At 46.6% G+C, this 19,617-nt stretch overlaps 1 protein-coding gene and 1 non-coding gene across 2 annotated transcripts in view; both read left to right on the forward strand.

Annotated features, from left to right (window-relative positions):
* LOC121698179 (TBC1 domain family member 15-like) overlaps window positions 1-18,371 on the forward strand; it is a 48,732-nt gene extending 30,361 nt beyond the window's left edge. Inside the window, exons 10-17 of the mRNA XM_042080027.1 lie at window positions 4,232-4,326; window positions 6,033-6,149; window positions 6,355-6,455; window positions 7,633-7,732; window positions 11,512-11,609; window positions 13,833-13,949; window positions 16,035-16,121; window positions 16,608-18,371. Coding sequence (XP_041935961.1) covers window positions 4,232-4,326; window positions 6,033-6,149; window positions 6,355-6,455; window positions 7,633-7,732; window positions 11,512-11,609; window positions 13,833-13,949; window positions 16,035-16,121; window positions 16,608-16,934 — 1,042 coding nt within the window. The 3' untranslated portion in view covers window positions 16,935-18,371. The remainder of the gene's footprint in view (window positions 1-4,231; window positions 4,327-6,032; window positions 6,150-6,354; window positions 6,456-7,632; window positions 7,733-11,511; window positions 11,610-13,832; window positions 13,950-16,034; window positions 16,122-16,607) is intronic.
* Window positions 8,011-8,200, forward strand: LOC121699099. Its single transcript, XR_006026950.1, has one exon. It is a non-coding gene; the product is annotated as a U2 spliceosomal RNA (small nuclear RNA).
* Window positions 18,372-19,617: the final 1,246 nt, after the last annotated feature.

A 19,617-nucleotide genomic window follows, 5' to 3' on the forward strand; every position in this document is an offset into this window, starting at 1 on the left:
GTGTTTTCAGGACAACAACAAGTTGTAAAGTGTACAAGTGTGCAAGTGTGCAAGTGGAGTAGTGCACGCGGCCATTGTGGGTCCAATGTCCAGGATGTTATGTAGCTGAGGGTGGAGGGGGGAGAGGAGGGAGAGAGTTCAGCATCCTTACAGCTTGGTGTATGAAGCTGTTGGTGAGTCTGGTAGTGCGGGAGCGCAGGCTTCTGTACCTCTTCCCAGAGGGCAGTAGATCGAACAGATTGTGAGCGGGGTGACTTGCATCACTCACAATTTTGGTCGCCTTGCGGGTGAGGTGGGTGGTGTAAATGTCCTTCAGGGAGGGGAGTGAAGCACCAATAATCCTTCCAGCTGTGTTCACTATGCGCTGCAGGGCTTTCCTGTTGTATTCAGTGCAGCTTCCGCCCCACACAGCGATACAGCTGGAGAGGATGCTCTCAATGGTGCCTCGGTAGAATGTGGTCATGATGGCTGGTGGAGCACTTGCTCGCCTGAGTTTCCGCAGGAAGTACAGGCGGCGCTGAGCTCTCTTCGCCAGTGATGCAGTGTTGGTGGTCCAGGAGAGGTCTTCGCTGATGTGCACCCCCAGGAATTTGGTGCTGCTCGCTCTCTCCACCACAGCACCGTCGATGGTCAGTGGCAGGTGTTGGGTGTGACCTCTCCGGAAGTCAACAACAATCTCTTTGGTCTTGCTGACGTTCAGCAGGAGGTTGTTGTCCCTGCACCACGTGGTCAGATGGTCGACCTCCAACCTGTATTGGGTCTCGTCGCCCTTGGTGATGAGACCCACCAGAGTTGTGTCGTCAGCAAATTTCACTATGTGATTGTTGCTGTAGGTTGCAGTGCAGTCATGCGTCAGCAGGGTGAAGAGCAGCGGACTGAGCACGCAGCCTTGGGGGGCCCCTGTGCTCAGTGTGATGCTGCTTGAGGTATTGTTGCCAACACGTACTACTTGGGGCCTCTGACAGAGGAAGTCCAGTAGCCAGTTGCAGAGGTAGGTACTGAGTCCCAGTTTGTCCAGTTTGCAGATGAGTTGTTGTGGTATTATGGTGTTGAATGCAGAACTGAAGTCTATAAACAGCAATCTCACATATGAGTCTCTTTTTTCCAGGTGGGTGAGGGCTGGGTGGAGGGCAGAGCAGATTGCATCCTCTGTAGACCGCTTGGCTCGGTATGCAAACTGGAAGGGGTCCAGGGTGGGGGGGAGAATGGCTTTGATATGTGACATGACAAGCCGCTCAAAGCACTTCATGATGATGGGTGTCAGTGCCACAGGGCGGTAGTCATTGAAGCAGGATGGAGCAGTTTTCTTCGGCACAGGTATGATGGTGGCAGCTTTGAAACATGATGGGACGATGGCTTGCTTCAGGGAAGTGTTAAAGATGTCTGTGAAGACATCCTTAAGCTCCCCTGCGCAGTCCTTCAGCGCACGACCTGGGATGTTGTCTGGACCTGTTGCCTTACGGGTGTTGATAGCAGCAAGTGTCCTCTTCACGCTGTCGGCAGAGAGGCACAGGGGCTGCTCATGTAGAGGGGGATGGGTCTTCTGTGGGCAGGTGCTGTTTTGTGCTTCAAAGCGAGCAAAGAAGCGGTTCAGGTTGTTGAGCAGAGGGATGTTGCTCTCACAGCTCTGTGGCGCGGGCTTGTAGTCCGTGAGGGCCTGAATGCCCTGCCATAGGCTTTGTGCGTTCCTGCTGTCTTTGAAGTGGGTGGTTATCTTGAGAGTGTATTCCTTTTTTGCTTCCTTGATGCCACGGGACAGGTTGGCTCTCGCTGTTCTCATGCCAGCTTCATCCCCAGCTCTGTAGGCTTTGTCTCTGGCCCTCAGCAGCCTGAGGACATCCCCTGTCAGCCATGGCTTCCAGTTGGCCCGAGTGATGATGTCTTTTGTGTGGGTCACATCATCGATGCACTTGGTGATGTAAGAGGTTACAGTGTCTGTATACTCTTCTATGTCTGTCCGGTTGTTGTAAGTGGCTGCCTGCTTAAACATTTCCCAGTCTGTTGTGTCAAAGCAGTCTTGAAGAGCATCGGAGGCTCCCTCAGGCCACACTTTTACCTGCTTACGAACCGGTTTGTTCGCTTTTACCCTTTGTCTGTATGCGGGCATTAGCATAACAGTTATGTGGTCTGAAAGTCCAATGTGGGGGAGGGGGGTGGCTTTGTATGCTCCTTTGTGTGTAGTGTAGACCAGGTCCAGGATGTTATCTCCTCTTGTTGGAAAATCAACATGCTGGTGTAGCTTTGGAAGTACAGTTTTAAGATCAGCATGGTTAAAATCTCCAGTGAAGATGGTGAAACCGTCTGGGTGTGCCGTCTGTTGTTCACTGACAGCCTGGTACAGTTCACTGAGAGCCGCGTTCTTATCGCTGTTGTTGTTGGTAGGCGGGATGTATACTGCGACTAACAGAATCGCAGTAATTTCCCTTGGCAGGTAAAAAGGACGGCACTTTATGATCATAAACTCTGCCAGTGGTGAGCAGTGTTTGCATACTACTACAGTGTCCCGGCACCATTCGTCACGGATGTAAACACAGATTCCTCCTCCTCGTGATTTACCTCCCTTTACAATGGCCCTGTCTGCTCGATAGCATGCTAGCTGCTCCAGTTGTACAGCAGAGTCCGGAATGTTGTCATTTAACCAAGTCTCAGTGAAGACGAGCACACAGCAGTTACTTACTGTCCGGTTCGTTGATCTCAGCAGTCGTATGTGATCCATTTTGTTGTCCAGTGATCGTACATTTGCCAGGAGAATGGATGGTATGGCTGGGCGAGTTGGGCTGGCCGCTAGCCTGGCCCGGACGCCTCCGCGCTTGCCCCTCTTCTGCTTCCTCGCACACCGCTTCCGACGCTTTCTTTCCGGGGGAGGAGTAGCAGGCGAGTCCGGTGTTGTTGCAGGCCGGAGTAGTCCGAGTTCCTTTAGCGTCTCTGTTGCAAAGTCCAGAACGCTGCAAAACTTGCTTTTGCAGATGTCGATTAAAAACTGCCTGCTGTACTTGTAGTACGACGTAGTAAGACGAGACGAACACGTAAAACTTTCGGACAAACACTTTTTAAACGAACAAAACACCGTACGGTTAGGACAGAGAGAGGTCGCTGCGTGTGTACGCGCCGCCATCTTGGATCCAAATCCAGTTCTACTAAGTTCTACATAATAGTGTGTGTACATGTGTCTTTATCTTTCTCGGTCCCTGTGTGTGTGTGTGTGTGTTTTTCTTTCTGTAAGAGTAAACATATTTCAAAAGACTGCCTGCTTATTACGATTTTAGGCTACATAATATGAGTGAAATCAATAAGCTTGTCTTCCTGCTCAGACACCATTCAATTCCTGCCATGCGGCCTCAATGCTTTAGTCTCTTTCATAACAATAGATAATGGATCATTTTCTTTAGGCTAATCGGGATTCTTTTTTTGTTATTACATGGCTCTTCACAAGGCAAGTAGAACATTCCATTGGCTTGAATGGGATTTCCCAAAGTTCTACGATAAAATATTTTCATGTAATTACCGCTGCAAACATATAATAATGTCTAGTCTCTAGGCTATTGATATAAGTGCTGTTGCAGTCTCCACTGTAACTGCATATCGTCTGTGATGAGTAACTGATGTTCCGCTCTGTGGCACTGATGAAACCGACGAGTCTCTTTCTCGGGACTGTCTAGTGGACAGGCGTGTCGGGCCTTGTGTTACTAGTCAAGCCCCAGTTCACTCAGCGGTGCAGGCAGGGAGGGAGGGAGGCATACCGACCGGCAGACCGGCTGCTTCTGGTGTGTGTGTGTGTGTGTGTGTGTGTCCTGGAGTGTGTTCTGGCCCACCCACGCAAGGCCGCAGCTCACCCCTGGGTCCTGTCTGTCCTCCAGCGGGTCCTGTCAGTCACGGGCCCCCGCGGCCCCAGAGCCTCATCCATAATGCAGGACCCCCCACAGCAGCACCACCCAGCACTCAGGCTGGCACACACTGATGATTACCCTCAGCCCTGTTCACACCCCCTCTGTCTCTCTCTCCCCCTCGTTCTCTCTTTCACTCTTACTCTCTCCCCCTCTCTTTCTCTTTTTCTTGGCATCTTGCCATCCTTTCCTCCCGGTCACTGTCTCTCCATTTCTTCTGTTTTTTTCCTTCCCTCCTTCTGTATTCTCTCTTTTCTCCCTGTTGTTTCCCTCTTTCTTGTTCTCTCTCTCTCTCCATCCCTCTCCTTTTCTCTCTCTTTCTTTTTTCTGTATCTTGCCTGATGAAGGGATGAATACTTCCGTATGAAGCTGCAGTGGAAGTCGGTCAGTGAGGAGCAGGAGAAGAGGAACACTAAACTGAGGGACCACAGGAGTCTCATTGGTCAGTACACACACACACACACACACACTGCCTAACTGTACATACTGTATGTTCTGCACATATGGTCACATGCCACAATCTACATATGGTTACCACACATGCATGACCTCCCCTTCACATACCCACCCATACAAACATACATACACACATTCCTGACATGTAGCACACAACACATATGTTTCTCTCTCTCTCTCTCACTCACTCACTCACTCACTCACTCACTCACTCACTCACTCACTCACACACACACACACACACACACACACACACACACACACACACACACACACACACACACACACACACACACACACACACACACACACACACACACACACACACACTTACTCTGTTTATTCTAAACACCACACACCTTAATGCAACCACACACATTTTCTTTGCACTTAGTCACAGAAATCCAGTTCAGTCACTTTAAAAACGACTTTTTTGCTCTCTGTCATTGAGGATTGAAGAGGTAAGGGCAACATGGCCGCCTTTCAAACCCAGTCCACTAATCCCAACCTCAGCTGTTCTCTCAGTGGCCTGGTACCTGTTGTTAGTATGCAGTGGCGTTAGGCTTATTGTCTGAATTGGTCACAAGTCCTGTTGTTTTTTATCAGCAGTGTGTAGTGGGAGCGGCTTTGATCCCGGTAGCAGTGGGAATGCTAATGTGACTAGCGCTAGCGTAGCGGCTGATTTGGCTGCCTGTCCTCTGTCCCGTGCGGACACACCTGTCCTCGCGTTGGCTTCCCCTCACTCTCTGGCCTAATTGTGTTCAGCTGTTTCCCAAATCAGCCTTAGTGGTAGCACGCGCGCACACACACACACACACACACACACTCTTATTCACATAGACACTCACACACACACACACACACACACACTTATTCACATAGAGACAGACACACACACACACACACACACTCATGCCCTAGCTCCCGCCGCTCTTGGCCAGAAAATCAATCTGCCGGCTGATTGCTGCCATGTTTTATTTATCGGCCTTCGCACGCCCTTCACCGGCCGCTGCGGCCGTGCCGGCATCGATAGAGGCCCACCACCCGCTTACACAGTCTCAGACTGAGCCTCCGCCAAGGACCGAGAACCGGTCTGGAACTGACCCGCCTCGTCAAACGACCACCCTCAGCACTTTTCTCCTCCCACAACTCTCCTTGTTTTTTGGGGGCGGGTGTGGCGAAGGTGTTTGGCTGGGAAGTGTTGCAGGGAGTTGGAGTGGTGTGTTTGATTGCCGCGAAACCCTTAGTCAGAGAGGTGAGGGAGCAAGAGTGTTGGCATGTGTCGAGCAAATGAATATGGAAATAGCCCTGCGGTGCCCGGCGACAGGGAATTGGTTATGCGCTTTTCTATGTCAAGTTGCACTTTTTAAAAAGTTCTAGTTTCAGGACTTTTAATATATTTATTTTTTCTCTAATCCAAAAATGTCCGATGGAGAACAATGAGTCAGACTCTGCACGTAGACTTTAAAAGCAGGATTTGGGTGATTGATCGGCAGTCGAGATCCATCCATCTTATCACAGATTGAGCCTAACAGTCGTCCTTGGCTCTCTCTCTCTCTATCACTCTCTCCCTTTCTTAATGATTTTGACTTCTTTTCTTCTTTTCTCTTTTTCTCCCTTTACCACTCCATCTTTGCACTCTCATTTTCCTCATCTTCCTCATCTTTCTTTGTTTCTGTCTGTCTCTTTCAGAAAAGGACGTGAACAGGACAGACCGGACCAATCCTTTCTTCGAGGGTGACGACAACCCCGGCCTGATCCTCCTACACGACGTCCTTATGACCTACTGCATGTACGACTTCGACCTGGGTAAGCTCACGGCCTTGGTTGCAGCCTTCCTCCAAGGTCTCTGTAAAGCCTCTCAAGCTAAACATCACCTGAGCCTACACTTCCTATTCTCTCCCTCTCACTGCAGGCACTACAGTCCTTTCACTACCAAAGCCTTTCAGCTAAAACTTGGGCCTGCACACACTAATGGTTCTTCCTCTTCCTCTTCCTTTTACCCCCCGAGCAGGGTATGTCCAGGGGATGAGTGACCTGCTCTCGCCTGTCCTCTTCGTGATGGAGAATGAAGTGGACGCCTTCTGGTGTTTTGTGTCCTTCATGGATCAGATGGTAAGAGACGCCACCTCTTTCTCTGACATCTTCCCATCCTCTCTCTCTCTCTCGTCCATGCTGATTCTCTATCCGTCTTTCTGTCGTGTCAAAGGAGGGAGGAAAAAAGGCTGAGTTGGCTGTTGATGCGCTGTGGCCTCTATCTAGAGTAGTGGAGAGGCATACTGAGAGAAAGAGATGACTGTCCTTAAGGTGCATGGAAAGCTTGACCTGTGATCTTGGTCTGTGGGTATTTCTGCAATGTGTACAACTGCATTCTTATAATGTGTAGTGTCGTGAGAATCTCTAACGGGGAAAGTTTGTGTTTGTGTTATGCATTAGTGTTCTTCCACCGTTTGTTTTTTTACAGTTCTTGGCACCATGGAGAAAAGCTATCTTCACAATATTCAAGAATTGAATGTTGATTTGGCCACTGGCAAAGGCCCACCAGTTACACCAATAACTGCTGACAGAAGTGTTAACCATAATGTTGCCCAGTGCGTATCCATCCAAAGTTTTCCTCTAAAGTTTCCTGTGGCCCAGTCTTGGCAGACCGATCTCTTTTGAGTGGATTTGGCATTCATTAAGCATTCATTGCTTTCCGAACGGCGCGGCACCCGGCAGATTTACTGTAGTAAACAGCCATCATTGCATAATTTCCCATCTGAACGCGCCAGCACCTGGCACCACTCTTGTTTTCCCAGACTATGCAACACAACAAATCAACACAGGGGTTTCCAGTCTCTCAGCCATCAACACACTGATCTATAAAGCATCCACACATCAACACCCTTTTATTTAATCTGGAAACTTGACTCAGTATTGACTTAGCGATCGCAGGTGAAGGCAAGCCTAATTGCAAGGTGCAGCATTCTACACTCCAGTATGGACATTCTCTAATTCTGTTATGGCCTGTATTGTTCTTGCTGCTGCACTCAAGGCTATTGTTATTGTTGTTGTTTGCTTATTAATTATGTATTTATTTGTTGTCCACTCAAAGCACAGGAACTTTGAGCAGAATATGTAGATCATGAAAACCCCGCTATTAACATTAAAATGTGGTTATTTCATTTGTTTGCTGGTTTATCTTTTCTAAACACAAACACTTTTAGGCACAGATGCAGGGTATGAAGACCAATTTGTAAATATAACTAATGCTGTTATTTCATGTTTGTTTATTTTGTTTGTGTTTTCCCAGCACAGCAACTTTGAGGAGCAGATGCAGGGCATGAAGACCCAGCTGATCCAACTCAGCACTCTGCTCCGCCTGCTTGACCTCGCCTTCTGGAACTACCTCGGTAACTAACGCTTTATTACCTCGTCTTCTGGAACTACCTCGGTAGCTAACTCTTTATTACCTCGCCTTATGGAACTACCTTGTTAACTAGCGCTTTATTACCTCGCCTTCTGGAACTACCTTGGTAACTAGCGCTTTATTACCTCGCCTTCTGGAGCTACCTCGGTAACCAACGCTTTATTACTTCGCCCTTTGGCACTACCTCGGTAACTAACACTTTATTACTTTGCCCTTCTGGAACTACCTCACTAACTAACACTTTATTACCTCACCTTCTGGATCGCTTCTCGCCTTTTGGCTAAGATCAAGTGTAGTATCTGTTCTTATCAGTTTAATATCTGATATGTCCTCTACCCGAGGACCATATATTAATCTGATTTTTGGAACAGGGAGACGGAAGAGGGGCTTGCTCCGTCCGCTCCACCCATTGACCCGGTATTGCAGTGACTCCAGGAACGGTGCACATCCCTTATTAGGGGCAGCTGTGGCCTACTGGTTAGCGCTTCGGAGTTGTAACCGGAGGGTTGCCTGTTCGAACCCCGACCAGTAGGCACGGCTGAAGTGCCCTTGAGCAAGGTACCTAACCCCTCACTTCTCCCCGAGCACCGCTGTTGTTGCAGGCAGCTCACTGCGCCGGGATTAGTGTGTGCTTCACCTCACTGTGTGTTCACGGGATCAAAAGAGTATTTATACTTATACTTATACTTACTTATACTACCTCGGTAACTAACGCTTTATTACCTCGCCTTCTGGAACTACCTCAGTAACTAACGCTTTATTTCCTCACTTTCTGGAACTACATCTGACAGCTTGATTTAGTATTGAATAACAGTGTGTATTTTTAATAATAATAATGTCCTGCACTTCTCCTGTTTGTTAAATAGAGTAGTGGTAGGCTACAATTTTTTACAGTGCAAATACATAACATTAGCAATATGCACATCAGATTGTATTATGTGTTATTGCATTTCTTTTTTATCCTAACAACAGTAATAACTTCCATATTAAAGGGACACCAGACAACGTTTTCGTGTTAATTAATCATCTTCGTAATATGGTTAAATGACTCATTACGGGGCGAATGAAGGCTCTCTTGCCCGCCCCTACTGCCTGTAGGAAGAATATCCCACTTGCAAATTCGGTGTATCCTACCCGCCGACCGAAGCAGGATCAGTTTACAGCACAGAGGCAGGCTAACGAAACGCTAGCGATTGTTGCAAACGTGTGTATAATGGCAGAGCCGGCGAAGAAGCAGCGAAAACCCTTGACTGAAGACGCTTCAGACCGAGCGAGGAGGAGTTTCGTAGAGAAAAAGCATCAGGCTTGCCTGGTGTCCCTTTAACTTATAACAATATTACCTGTACAATGTAATTAAATCAGTATTTGAGTGCTTTGTACTCAGTTGATGAAGTGAGTAAGTACACATTACTTTGTAGCACACACATAGGCAACATAACGGTCCGTCGGCCCGACCTGGCCTGCAAACTGCTTTAATCTCCCACAGCACCTTCTGGACAATAAACTAAACAAAAACAAAACAAGGAAATAAAAAGAAATAGCTGCGATATATGCTGCATAAATAAGACAAATGACATGCTGCAAGGTAAATAGGCTAAAAGTTGCAGCTGTATTTAGGTTGATTGCAATATGAAGGTAACATTTATTTTGTTCTAATCTATGACAAAGCTTGTAAAGACGTTCAGGCCTTCGAATGGGCTTGCATTAGGTTAGGCAGAGGCCTGCTGTAATCATATAGCATCATTTAACAGTACAATGCGTTTAGCCTTTCAATTAGTCGTCAAATGTGTGGCCCACTCAAATGTGTGGCTCACTTTATATAAGTCTATTTTAGCACATATTATAAAAAGTGTGACACTTCTGGAGCTCAGAAAGCCTTTTGGGGTTGTGGGTTTGCCATGTGCTGCCATTGGCAAGAAAGTGCTAAACAAATGCCAGGAGTTTGCTAATGAACCCTGGACACGTGCGCGGCCATCGTCACTTACTTAAGCCCTTCGCAGCGGAGTAGCCCATGCCAGCCTCTCCACTCGCAGCCGGGGAGAAGGAGCCAACTTCAGCCAGGCAGAAACTGGGACGGTGGTCGTGGCCCAGAAACAAGAGAAGGGATGAATGTGTGCTATATTCATCTTTCCAAACCCATAACGTGCAGAGATATTTCGTCTCGTCCTATTGTCCGGAGGCCGTGCTGCATATGTCTTGTATCTGATTGGCCCGTCCCCACTGTTGTGAAGGACTTATCAGGATGCAGTGTGGTGATTACCATAGCAGAGTTGTATACAGCCTATGACAGAACTTGCAACCTACACAAACACACACACACACGCGCGCACACACATTCAAATACTCATCCTGATTTCACACATACATACACTGCATCAGTCACACACACTCACTCTCTCTCCCTCCCTCTCTCTCTCTCTCTCTCTCTTTCTCTCTCTCTCGCTCTCTCGCGTGCTCTCTCTATCTCTCTCTCTCTCGCGTGCTCCCTCTCTCTCCCACTCTCTCTCCCTCTCCCACTCTCTCTCTCTCTCTCTCTCTCTCTCTCCCTCTCTCGCGTGCTCTCTCTCTCTCTCTCTGTCTCACATGCACACACAGACATTCCTGCATGCTCACGCTCACGCTCACACCTACAGACTCAGCAAAAGATAGAAGGTGAAGAGAGTTTGAGAACACTTTATCAGAAGTCAAGTCATCGTGTAGGAAGTAGGACCGGACAGGAACTGAAGCGTGTGCTGGCGTCATTTGCCGGACACAGGCCAGTGGACCAGCAGCGCTCCACAACGGCCTCGCACAAGACTCCTCCCCTCCCAGCGTGACGACAGCAGACTCGGGGACAGTGATGTATCGCTTCCTAGTTTATAGTCATTATTTCTCCTGATTAATTTCCCCCTTTAATCCTCCACACACACACACACACACACACACACACACACACACACACACACATACACATACACACTCTCAGGCTCACACATGAAGAGATGTGAAAAACTTATCGGCGTCTAAGCCACAAACAGAAGGTCCTGCAATTTAGAGCCCTCCCAAGAACAATAAACAAGCAAAGTCCAATAATATGCAAATAAAAGTGCAGTTATTTATGGCTTTAATTTGAGCAGGAAAGGTTAGATGTAGGGGAATTTGGGCAAGTGGAGAAGATGGAGAGCATCATTGTTTTTCTGGATTTTTTCCCCCAGGTTTTTGGCTTCTCTTGAGACGCCCTGTCAGCATTTGTCCATCTGTCTCTCTTTCCAGGGACTGGCTACTTAAAGGATAAATCTGGCGTTTTTTCCACATAGATTCTCATTTCTCTGTAGTGCAGCTAGAGCGCTACACTGTGGGGGCGTCTGTGAGCCCCCATGCTCATGCCCCCAGAGTATAGCGCTGTAGCTGCCTGACTGCTTTAGCTGTCGTACCGACAGTATTCAGTGACCTCGAGAAGCGGAGATCTATGTGAAAAATCTCCAGATTTGTCCTTTAGCGCATGACAGCGCTGGGTTTATTGACCTTCACGACCGTCCTGGTGATGCAGAGTTACATAAACCCGGGAGACCTTTCTGGCAGGGTCTCAGGGTCTCAGCCGAAATCGATACATCAACGGCAGTGCTGTACATGTTTTTTATCCGATGTGTTGCTGTTGAGATGATGAATAATCTTCACCTCTCTCTTGTCTTGTCTGTCTGTCTTTAATCTCTTTCTTTATCTGTCTTTCTCACTTTGTCTGTATTCTCTCTTTCTCTCTCTGTCTTTCTCTCTCTCTCTCAGAGTCGCAGGACTCTGGCTACCTGTACTTCTGTTTCCGCTGGTTGTTGATTCGCTTCAAGCGGGAGTTCAGCTTCCATGATGTGCAGCGCCTGTGGGAGGTTAGTGGTGCAAAAACACACACACGCACACACATCCAGACACACACATGCACACACATCCCGACACACATTCCCACTCATATACACTCACACTAGGCAAACTCACCCACACACTCACCCTGAAATACAGTTATACCATCATGCATACATGAGTGCATGTATGTTGACACTTGACATTTGTTAGACAATTAATAGCATCCACTGCAGTTGAATCTGATGTCACACACACACACACATCCAGACACACACACACACACACACACACAGACACATGCACAGCTCTCTATATTTTGACTGGAGGGTACACGTTGTTCCCTGGGACATAAACTCTCTCCTGTTCTCCCTTGTTATTGGATCTGGTTGATTAGTGATCCTCACGTGTTTTATGATGTGTTTGTGTTTGCTGCCTTTCCCAAGGCAACACTGCAGACACATCACACTCTCTTTTTTTTTAAATTGTGTGTGTGTGTGTGTGTGTGTGTGGCGGGTGTTGACCGGAGGCACCCAACAGCAGATTGACCGCCAGCTTTTGAAGGAGGAAGGGAGAAAATCAATTAAAAATCCATTTAATTACGCTCTCAGTAATTTGTTCCCCCTCTGCCAAACATAAATAAATAAGTTGCAGACCTGCAACTGGCACGATCATCTCGCTCTCTTAGTGAGTGATCAATCTCTCCTTCCTTCTTTCTTTCTCTTTCTCTCTTTCCCCTCCTGCTTTCTTTGTCCTTCACCTCCATTCTCTTTGTCCATCCTTCTCTCCCTTTCTTCCTTTCCCCTCATCCCCTCTCATTTTGCATCTCTCTATCTGCCTTTCTCTCCACATCACTATGTTTTTTTACACCATCTCTCTCTCTCTACCTCTCTGCCCCCTCTCTCTTATTATAAATTGATTCATGTTTTTTTTTTCAAAGTAAGGGATGTTGTTGATGTGTGAAGTTACTGATGAGTTGTGGGTGTAATACTGAAGGGTAAGGTATGACAGTGGTTTAATAAAGGAATGTTAAATCTCTCTCTCTCTCCCTCTCTCTTTTGCCGTTTACACGACACCGCCGGGTGGATTTTCTCTTACCGCTTTCACACCTTTAACGACTCCGGCAAGAAAAAACCTCGCGTGTACACACAGAGGTGTAACCGGCTAAATGTGCTGTAGTGCATATGCCAGACCAGTCGATGGCGCCGCTGTGCAGAAACTTCACGATAATTTCGCGTGAATCGCGTAGAAGAAAACATTGTTGAAACAGTTTGTTAAGCCAGAGAATGTCTATTAAGTGCTCTGGTTAAGCAGTCGCATGAAATAAGGAGACTACAGACAATTCGGTTTTCAATTCAACTGTTAAACTAATAAAGTTCATTTTCAAAGTATGTGACTGCTATGTGAAATTTCAAATGCTTAGCCTACGCATTGCATTAGGTCTTAGCACCACTGGAGAAAACACTAACATGCAGTAAGCTAATGTTTAACTAAGTTAAGCTAACGTGTGCTTCTAACTTAGCCACTAAAGGCTGATAGGCTACATTGTGCACATAAATCATGACAGGGGAAAGAAAAACATTTTAATATGATAAATAAATGGTTTGGTTTGTTTTGACAAGCAACATGTCAGGTCGAGTGCCGTGGCTGAGTTGAGAGGGGCTGGGGCTATGTTGTCATGAAGTTGCCGGCTTCGCACCTACAGGCGTCTACACGGCGAAAGTTAGCTGGCGGTTTCAAAAGTTCCCACTTCGGAAGCCGGTTTCAAAAGCTGTCGGTTTCAGTCTCCTAAACTGCCGGCGTCGTGTACATGCAAGGCGTAACCGTTAACAAAACCTCACCGGTTTCACAAAAACCGGCATCGTGTGCACGGCCCCTTTGTCCATCCTTCTCTCCCTTTCTTCCTTTCCCCTCATCCCCTCATTTTGCATCTCTCTATCTGCCTTTCTCTCCACATCACTATGTTTTTTACACCATCTCTCTCTCTCTACCTCTCTGCCCCCTCTCTCTTGGTTTACAATACCCTTTCTCTCTTATTATAAATTGATTCATGTTTTTTTTTCAAAGTAAGGGATGTTGTTGATGTGTGAAGTTACTGATGAGTTGTGGGTGTAATACTGAAGGGTAAGGTATGACCGTGGTTTAATAAAGGAATGTTAAATCTCTCTCTCTCTCTCTCTCTCTCCCTCTCTCACTCTGTCCTTTCCTCTCTCTCCTCCCTCCCTCTCTTCTCCTCTCCTTGCTGTGGTCAGGTGATGTGGACGGGTCTGCCCTGCCAGAACTTCCATCTGCTGGTGTGCTGCGCCATCTTGGACGCCGAGAAGCAGAAGATTATGGAGGAGCGCTACGGCTTCAACGAGATCCTCAAGGTCTGCCCACCCTGCCTCGGCTGCCGGCTTACACCCGTTCTGCACACACACCCGTCCTGCACACACACGCGCACTCTCACATAGACATGCAGGTGCACACACCTAGCTTAAGGGCTGTTTCGTAGTATGCAAGCTACGTGGACACAAACGTATCAAGCTATACACCCTTTCAACTGCATAAACAAACATGCGTTCCTAAGGCGTTTCCAGTGGCACAGAAAACAACATTGAGCTGATGATGATGATGATGATAATTTGGTGACAAACAAAAAAATTAAAAAACAAGTTTTAAAGTCGACATTTGTAGAGCATTACGCTAAAGTCCAATTCATTTTCATTTCAACGCATTTCTGTGTTAGTTTTGAAAGTTTCAACTGGAAACCCTTTAGGAACTGATTGAAAGGGTCTATACTAGGAGATCTAGATGTAGTATAATTTGTAATGCGATGGAAGTGCATTTCTGCCAAAACGTCGACATGTGAATACATTGAGCCAAGCATGTGTTGTGTTGTGAATACATTATGCCAATCATGTGGTGTGTTGTGAAGACATCGTGCGTTGTGATCTTGCCGATGGAGCAAGATTGGTGTCGAGAAGCCTTACGCATGCGCATTTCTGCCGAAATAGATGCCCGATGAGTACCCAAAAAATGCCGAATGGAGGGACTTGCCTCCACACACACATATGAACACACTATGCATATGCAACTATTAGCACATCATGTGTACACATTATGCATGGCAAATAGACATTTATTTTCCGCCACCGGAGGAAACAGCAATTTTGCACAGCATCATACTGAAGTGAAAAAAGGCCCTTGGAAGACCACAGCAGTCTCTCTCTCTCTGTGAATGGCCAGTTTGAGAGCTTTCAGCGGTATTTAAAACCCCCCTTAAAATAGGACACCCCATCCTAACCCCTCCACACGAGGCACCCGATATGCCAACATCAAAAAGGTGGCTGCCCGCTCCATTCCCGGGCCCTCAATTATGGGGAGTGCCAAGCCCTTTGCCCGTGATGCCAACCTCCCAGGCTGCGAGGTTTTGCGAGCATTTGATGAGAGGCGGCTGGCTCTCCTCAGTCTTTATTAAAAGCACAGGGCATCATTACGTCCCCGCAGAGCACTTCTGTTTTGTGCCCACATAGTACCCTGCGCCAAGCCATAATTACAACCGCAATGGCATGGTCGGAGTCATGAATGTGCATGTACACACACACACACACACACACACACACACACACACACACGTGCCAATACACAAACACAAGTGTACACAGGGACTCACACACAAACATCTCATACACACAAACATCTATACACACTTTGTTACACTCTCACACTCAACAACAACAACAACAACAACAACAACCCCAACCCCAACCCCCAGCCCGCTAAATGCCCCTTTGTCTCTGGTCTTTGGGGAGTTGTTTCTGCTCTTTTAATGTGCACAGTGGGGTGGCAGTGCTGGCACTTAAGGCCCAGCAGGGGGAGGAGCCCCAGGGAAGGGCCTTAACGGGTGTGAGCGGCCCAGGCAGAGGTGGTGTGGGAATGCCCTCCTGTAGGAGCAGGACACGGGGATGCTTTAGGAGCTGTAGCCATGGGCATTTTTCTCTGTACTTCTCCATTCTTAGGCACTATTCATGAACATCATATGTATTCTTATACACATTTCAACTTGTAATGTGTCATGATGGGATCATTTCTAGTAGTTTTTAAGCCTATGGGGGAGGCTTCAGCCTGAGCTCTTGTTCCCAGAGCCTATGAGTCGGAACTGTAGCCATAGACATTTCCTCAATTTGATAAATGTTATCTGTGAATAGGTTGTATATTCTTGAGCTGTGTGTGTGTGTGTACTGGTAATTATAATGTTATTTTCACATTCATTTGTACTGGTAGAGTTTTCTATCTGAGCCCTCATTCCCTCCACTGTATGATGAGGCGTGTGTGTCCCTGTCCCTGTGAGCGTTGACTGAGGGTGAGGGCCGCCGTGACTAGCTGCCTCGAGGCGCCTGCCTGCCTGCCTGCCTGCCTGCCGCCCGCATGCTCTAATCCCCCGACTCCCACCTCCTCTTCCTCCCCTGCAGCACATAAACGAGCTCGCCATGAAGCTGAACATTGAGGAAATCCTCTGCAAAGCTGAAGCCATCTGCCTCCAGCTGAAAAACTGCAAGGTCAGTCGCCACACACACACACACACACACACACACACACACACACACACACAGTAAGCACATGCACACAAGCAGGCACATTATTGTATTACTACAGATGTAATAACGATTCCCATCACTGCTGTATGGATTCTTCGTTTTCCATTTAGAGGCAAACAAAATGCATTGGGACTGCTGGGCCCTGATAAGACTTTTGGCTAAATTGGTGGAGTCACAATCATTGATTAAGATTGGAATTCCATATATGTGTGTGTGTGTGTATGTGTGTTTAAGGGTGTATATATAAGGGTTTAGTGTGTTTTAGAGTGTGTGTGAGCGTGTACGTGTGTGTTTAAGAGTGTGTATATATAAGGGATTAGTGTGTTTTAGAGCGTAGAGTTGTGTGTGTGTGTGTGTGTGAGAGAGAGAGATGAAGCGAGAAAAATATTGTATTAAAGTTGTGTTGTGCCCACCCTTACAATGGCATTTCTTTCCTCTCTTGTCCAGGACCTGCCCAGCTCCGTGGCCGAGATTCTGGGCTTCAGCGGCGGGGAGCTGGACTCCGATGACCCAGCAGGAGGAGCGGCAGCGTCCGCCTGCTCCAGAGCCAGTCCCGACGCAGAACCTGGATCTGCATCTGCCGCCGGACCTGGAGCGGAGGGGTCAGCGGCTTCGGCGGAGCCGGGCGAGGAGGGCAGCTCGGGCCGGGAGACCCCTGAGACCCCCTTCAGCCCGTCACAGGTGCTGATGTCCGAGCCCAGCTTCAGCCCGTCACGCAACGGACACATCGGGCAGGCCGCACAGGACGCTTACAAGCTGGCCTACATCTCATAGCCTCAGTGCCCTTCACTGTCTGAAACAGACACACACATTTATTCTGTCAAACATACTGCTCGTCTCTCACACTCTATTGATCTACATTTCTATATTTCTCTCCCTCCCTCTGTTTCTATCACTCGTCTCTCTCTCTCTCTCTCTCTCTCTCTCCCTCCCTCTCTCTCTCTCTCTCCCTCCTTCACGTACCCTATGACCCACCAGTGTCATTGACATTTTCTCTGCAGTACCAGTCCTCTGAGCTGAAGACAGAGGCTTATTTTTCTATTGCATGTGTATTTCTGCCTGTTTGTATGACTAGAAATGTAACTGGAAAAAAATGAAGCAAATCACTTTTTTTTTATTTTTTTTTTTTAAAGATTTTCTTCTTTTCCAAGCAGGAGAATCATTCCAACTCTCTGAGATTTTAAAGATGTCCCTCAGGAACTTGGACTGCACTTTGGAGAAGATATCATATTGATCATTTTTCTGATTAACATTGATTTTTTTGTGTGGTGATGGATCATGTATAAAAAAGAATAGATAGTAATATCATGAGGAAAGGCACATTTTGTGAGAAACATTTTCACTATCAACCATGTTTTTTTTTAACATTACATGCAGTCGGGGTTTAATCTCATGGAAAGTGAACTTGATCTTGCCTTGTACATGATTACCTCTAAGCGAAAGCACAGTTATAGAGTTGACCTGCTCATACCACTCATGCCTTTATTAGGAACAGTGGTCACAGAATTGTAGTGTTTTTATTATCAGTCTGTTTGAAGTGAGATCGTAGTCTGTGCATTCACACTCCTGTCCAGCCAAAGAGCATTGGCTCCTAGTCCAAGGGAAACCGATGTGATGGAACTTCTGACATGTGGCCTTAAAATTGTTTAAAAACCCTCCCTGATTGAAAGTAGACTGTGGCCTACCATTCATACCAGCGGCTATTGAAGAATAAGGACATACAGTGTTTTATATATATATATATATGAAAGGGGAGTGTTGACCATTTTGTACCACTGCAGTAGTTGTTTCTATTAAGGACAGTTCTAAGAAGAATTACAAGACGCTCACCACGATGAAATGAAGCTGAACAATTTTTTTCCCCCCAGCATGTATTTATTTATCTGTATCAAGTCTTTTGTATGTGGACTTTGTTTGTATGTTTGCAAAGTTTGTACAGCTTAGATGCATTTCCCCTTCTTCTTTTCATCTGAGCCTGATGATGCTGGAGAGACTTCTAACCTTGGAAACTTTTAGTTTTATTTTTTTTCTCACCATTCCTCACGTCTCCGACTCTCCCGCGTGTGGTCTCCGAGACGTTGCGTAAAGTGTGACTCATTTCTTGTCTTCCCGCACAACGAGAGTCTCCTTGAGTTACGAGCACCGCTGATGCCACCCTTTGACCCTGTACTCGTTGTGCTTTTTATATAAATAGACAAGTGTATGCCTTCATCTCTGCTGTGAACGCTCCATTGGTTTCTCTTTTCTCTCCTTTAACACACCAGTGATGTCTTTAAGTTGGTGTGTCCTTGTCCGTGTCCTTGACTAAGAGCATACATTATCATAATGACATACTGCATATCTATTTATAGTGTTTGTTTATTTTTTATTTTTATTTTTTTACTTGTGGTAAGTAACATCTCAAAGGCTTTTAAAGCAACACCAAAGAACTTTCCCTCTGTCGCACGCACGTCAAATTTGTAGTTTCTTATGTCTCATTCCATCGTACTACAGATCCGCTACCCGATCTGGCAAACTTACATAGTGCGGTTATAGCTGATACAGGGCCGCGAAGCGAATGCAGAATTGCCGTTCACCCTGTTACGAGTTGATGAACCACTGAAACGATTTTGGAAACATTATTTTAAGGTATAAAAAAACTCTTTGGTGTTGCTTTAAAATCCACAATTAGAGAAGAACTGGTTTATTTTAAAGAGTTGCCATTTGTCCTTGGTTTAGAGCAGGGGTGTCCAAACTACGGCCCGCGGGCCAACTGCGGGCCCGCCAAGCATTTATTAGTTTATCATAGATCCGGCCCGCCACACACTTTAATCCGGCTTGCCGTGCATTTAATTAATTAGGTTATCATAGGCTGCTCGCTATTTTTTTTCCAGCATAGACGACGTTGTGATTAACTTTAGGCTACTGCAAACTGCTTTACACTCTTCTTAGAGAGCGTTTACCATGTCAATGTCAAAACAGCTTGTTACATCGAGATGCATAGTATCTCCATTGCAGCAGATCTAACTATGTTATGCTACTCCATTTAATAGGGAACGCATTTGAGCGTGCACGAGAGGGAGAGAGTGCGACAGGTTCCAGCTGGCTTGTTACTGTTGATAATTGATATCTCCTTTTTATAAGAAACTTTTAAAAGGAAATCACGATGGCAACAGTAGTTCCCACTGACCATTTATAAACTGTGAGCCATAGGCACAGCACTAGTCATAGGCTAGTGGAGCTGGCAAAGGAGTCTTAAAGTGACAGTGCACCATTTATAAATTAATTAAACAACATGCAAAACATTATATGTATATACACATTATTTTTTTGTTGTGTGGCCCGCCGGCCAATTTTCAAAACCCAGTGTGGCCCTTGAGTCAAAAGGTTTGGGACACCCCTGGTTTAGATTATAATTCACATTGAAGATGAAGGATTTTGAAATGAGTATATAGAAATGAGTATGGACCCTTTCAAG

This window comes from Alosa sapidissima, chromosome 23, assembly GCF_018492685.1.
Source record: "Alosa sapidissima isolate fAloSap1 chromosome 23, fAloSap1.pri, whole genome shotgun sequence".
In the NCBI taxonomy this organism is placed as follows: Eukaryota; Metazoa; Chordata; class Actinopteri; order Clupeiformes; family Clupeidae; genus Alosa; species Alosa sapidissima.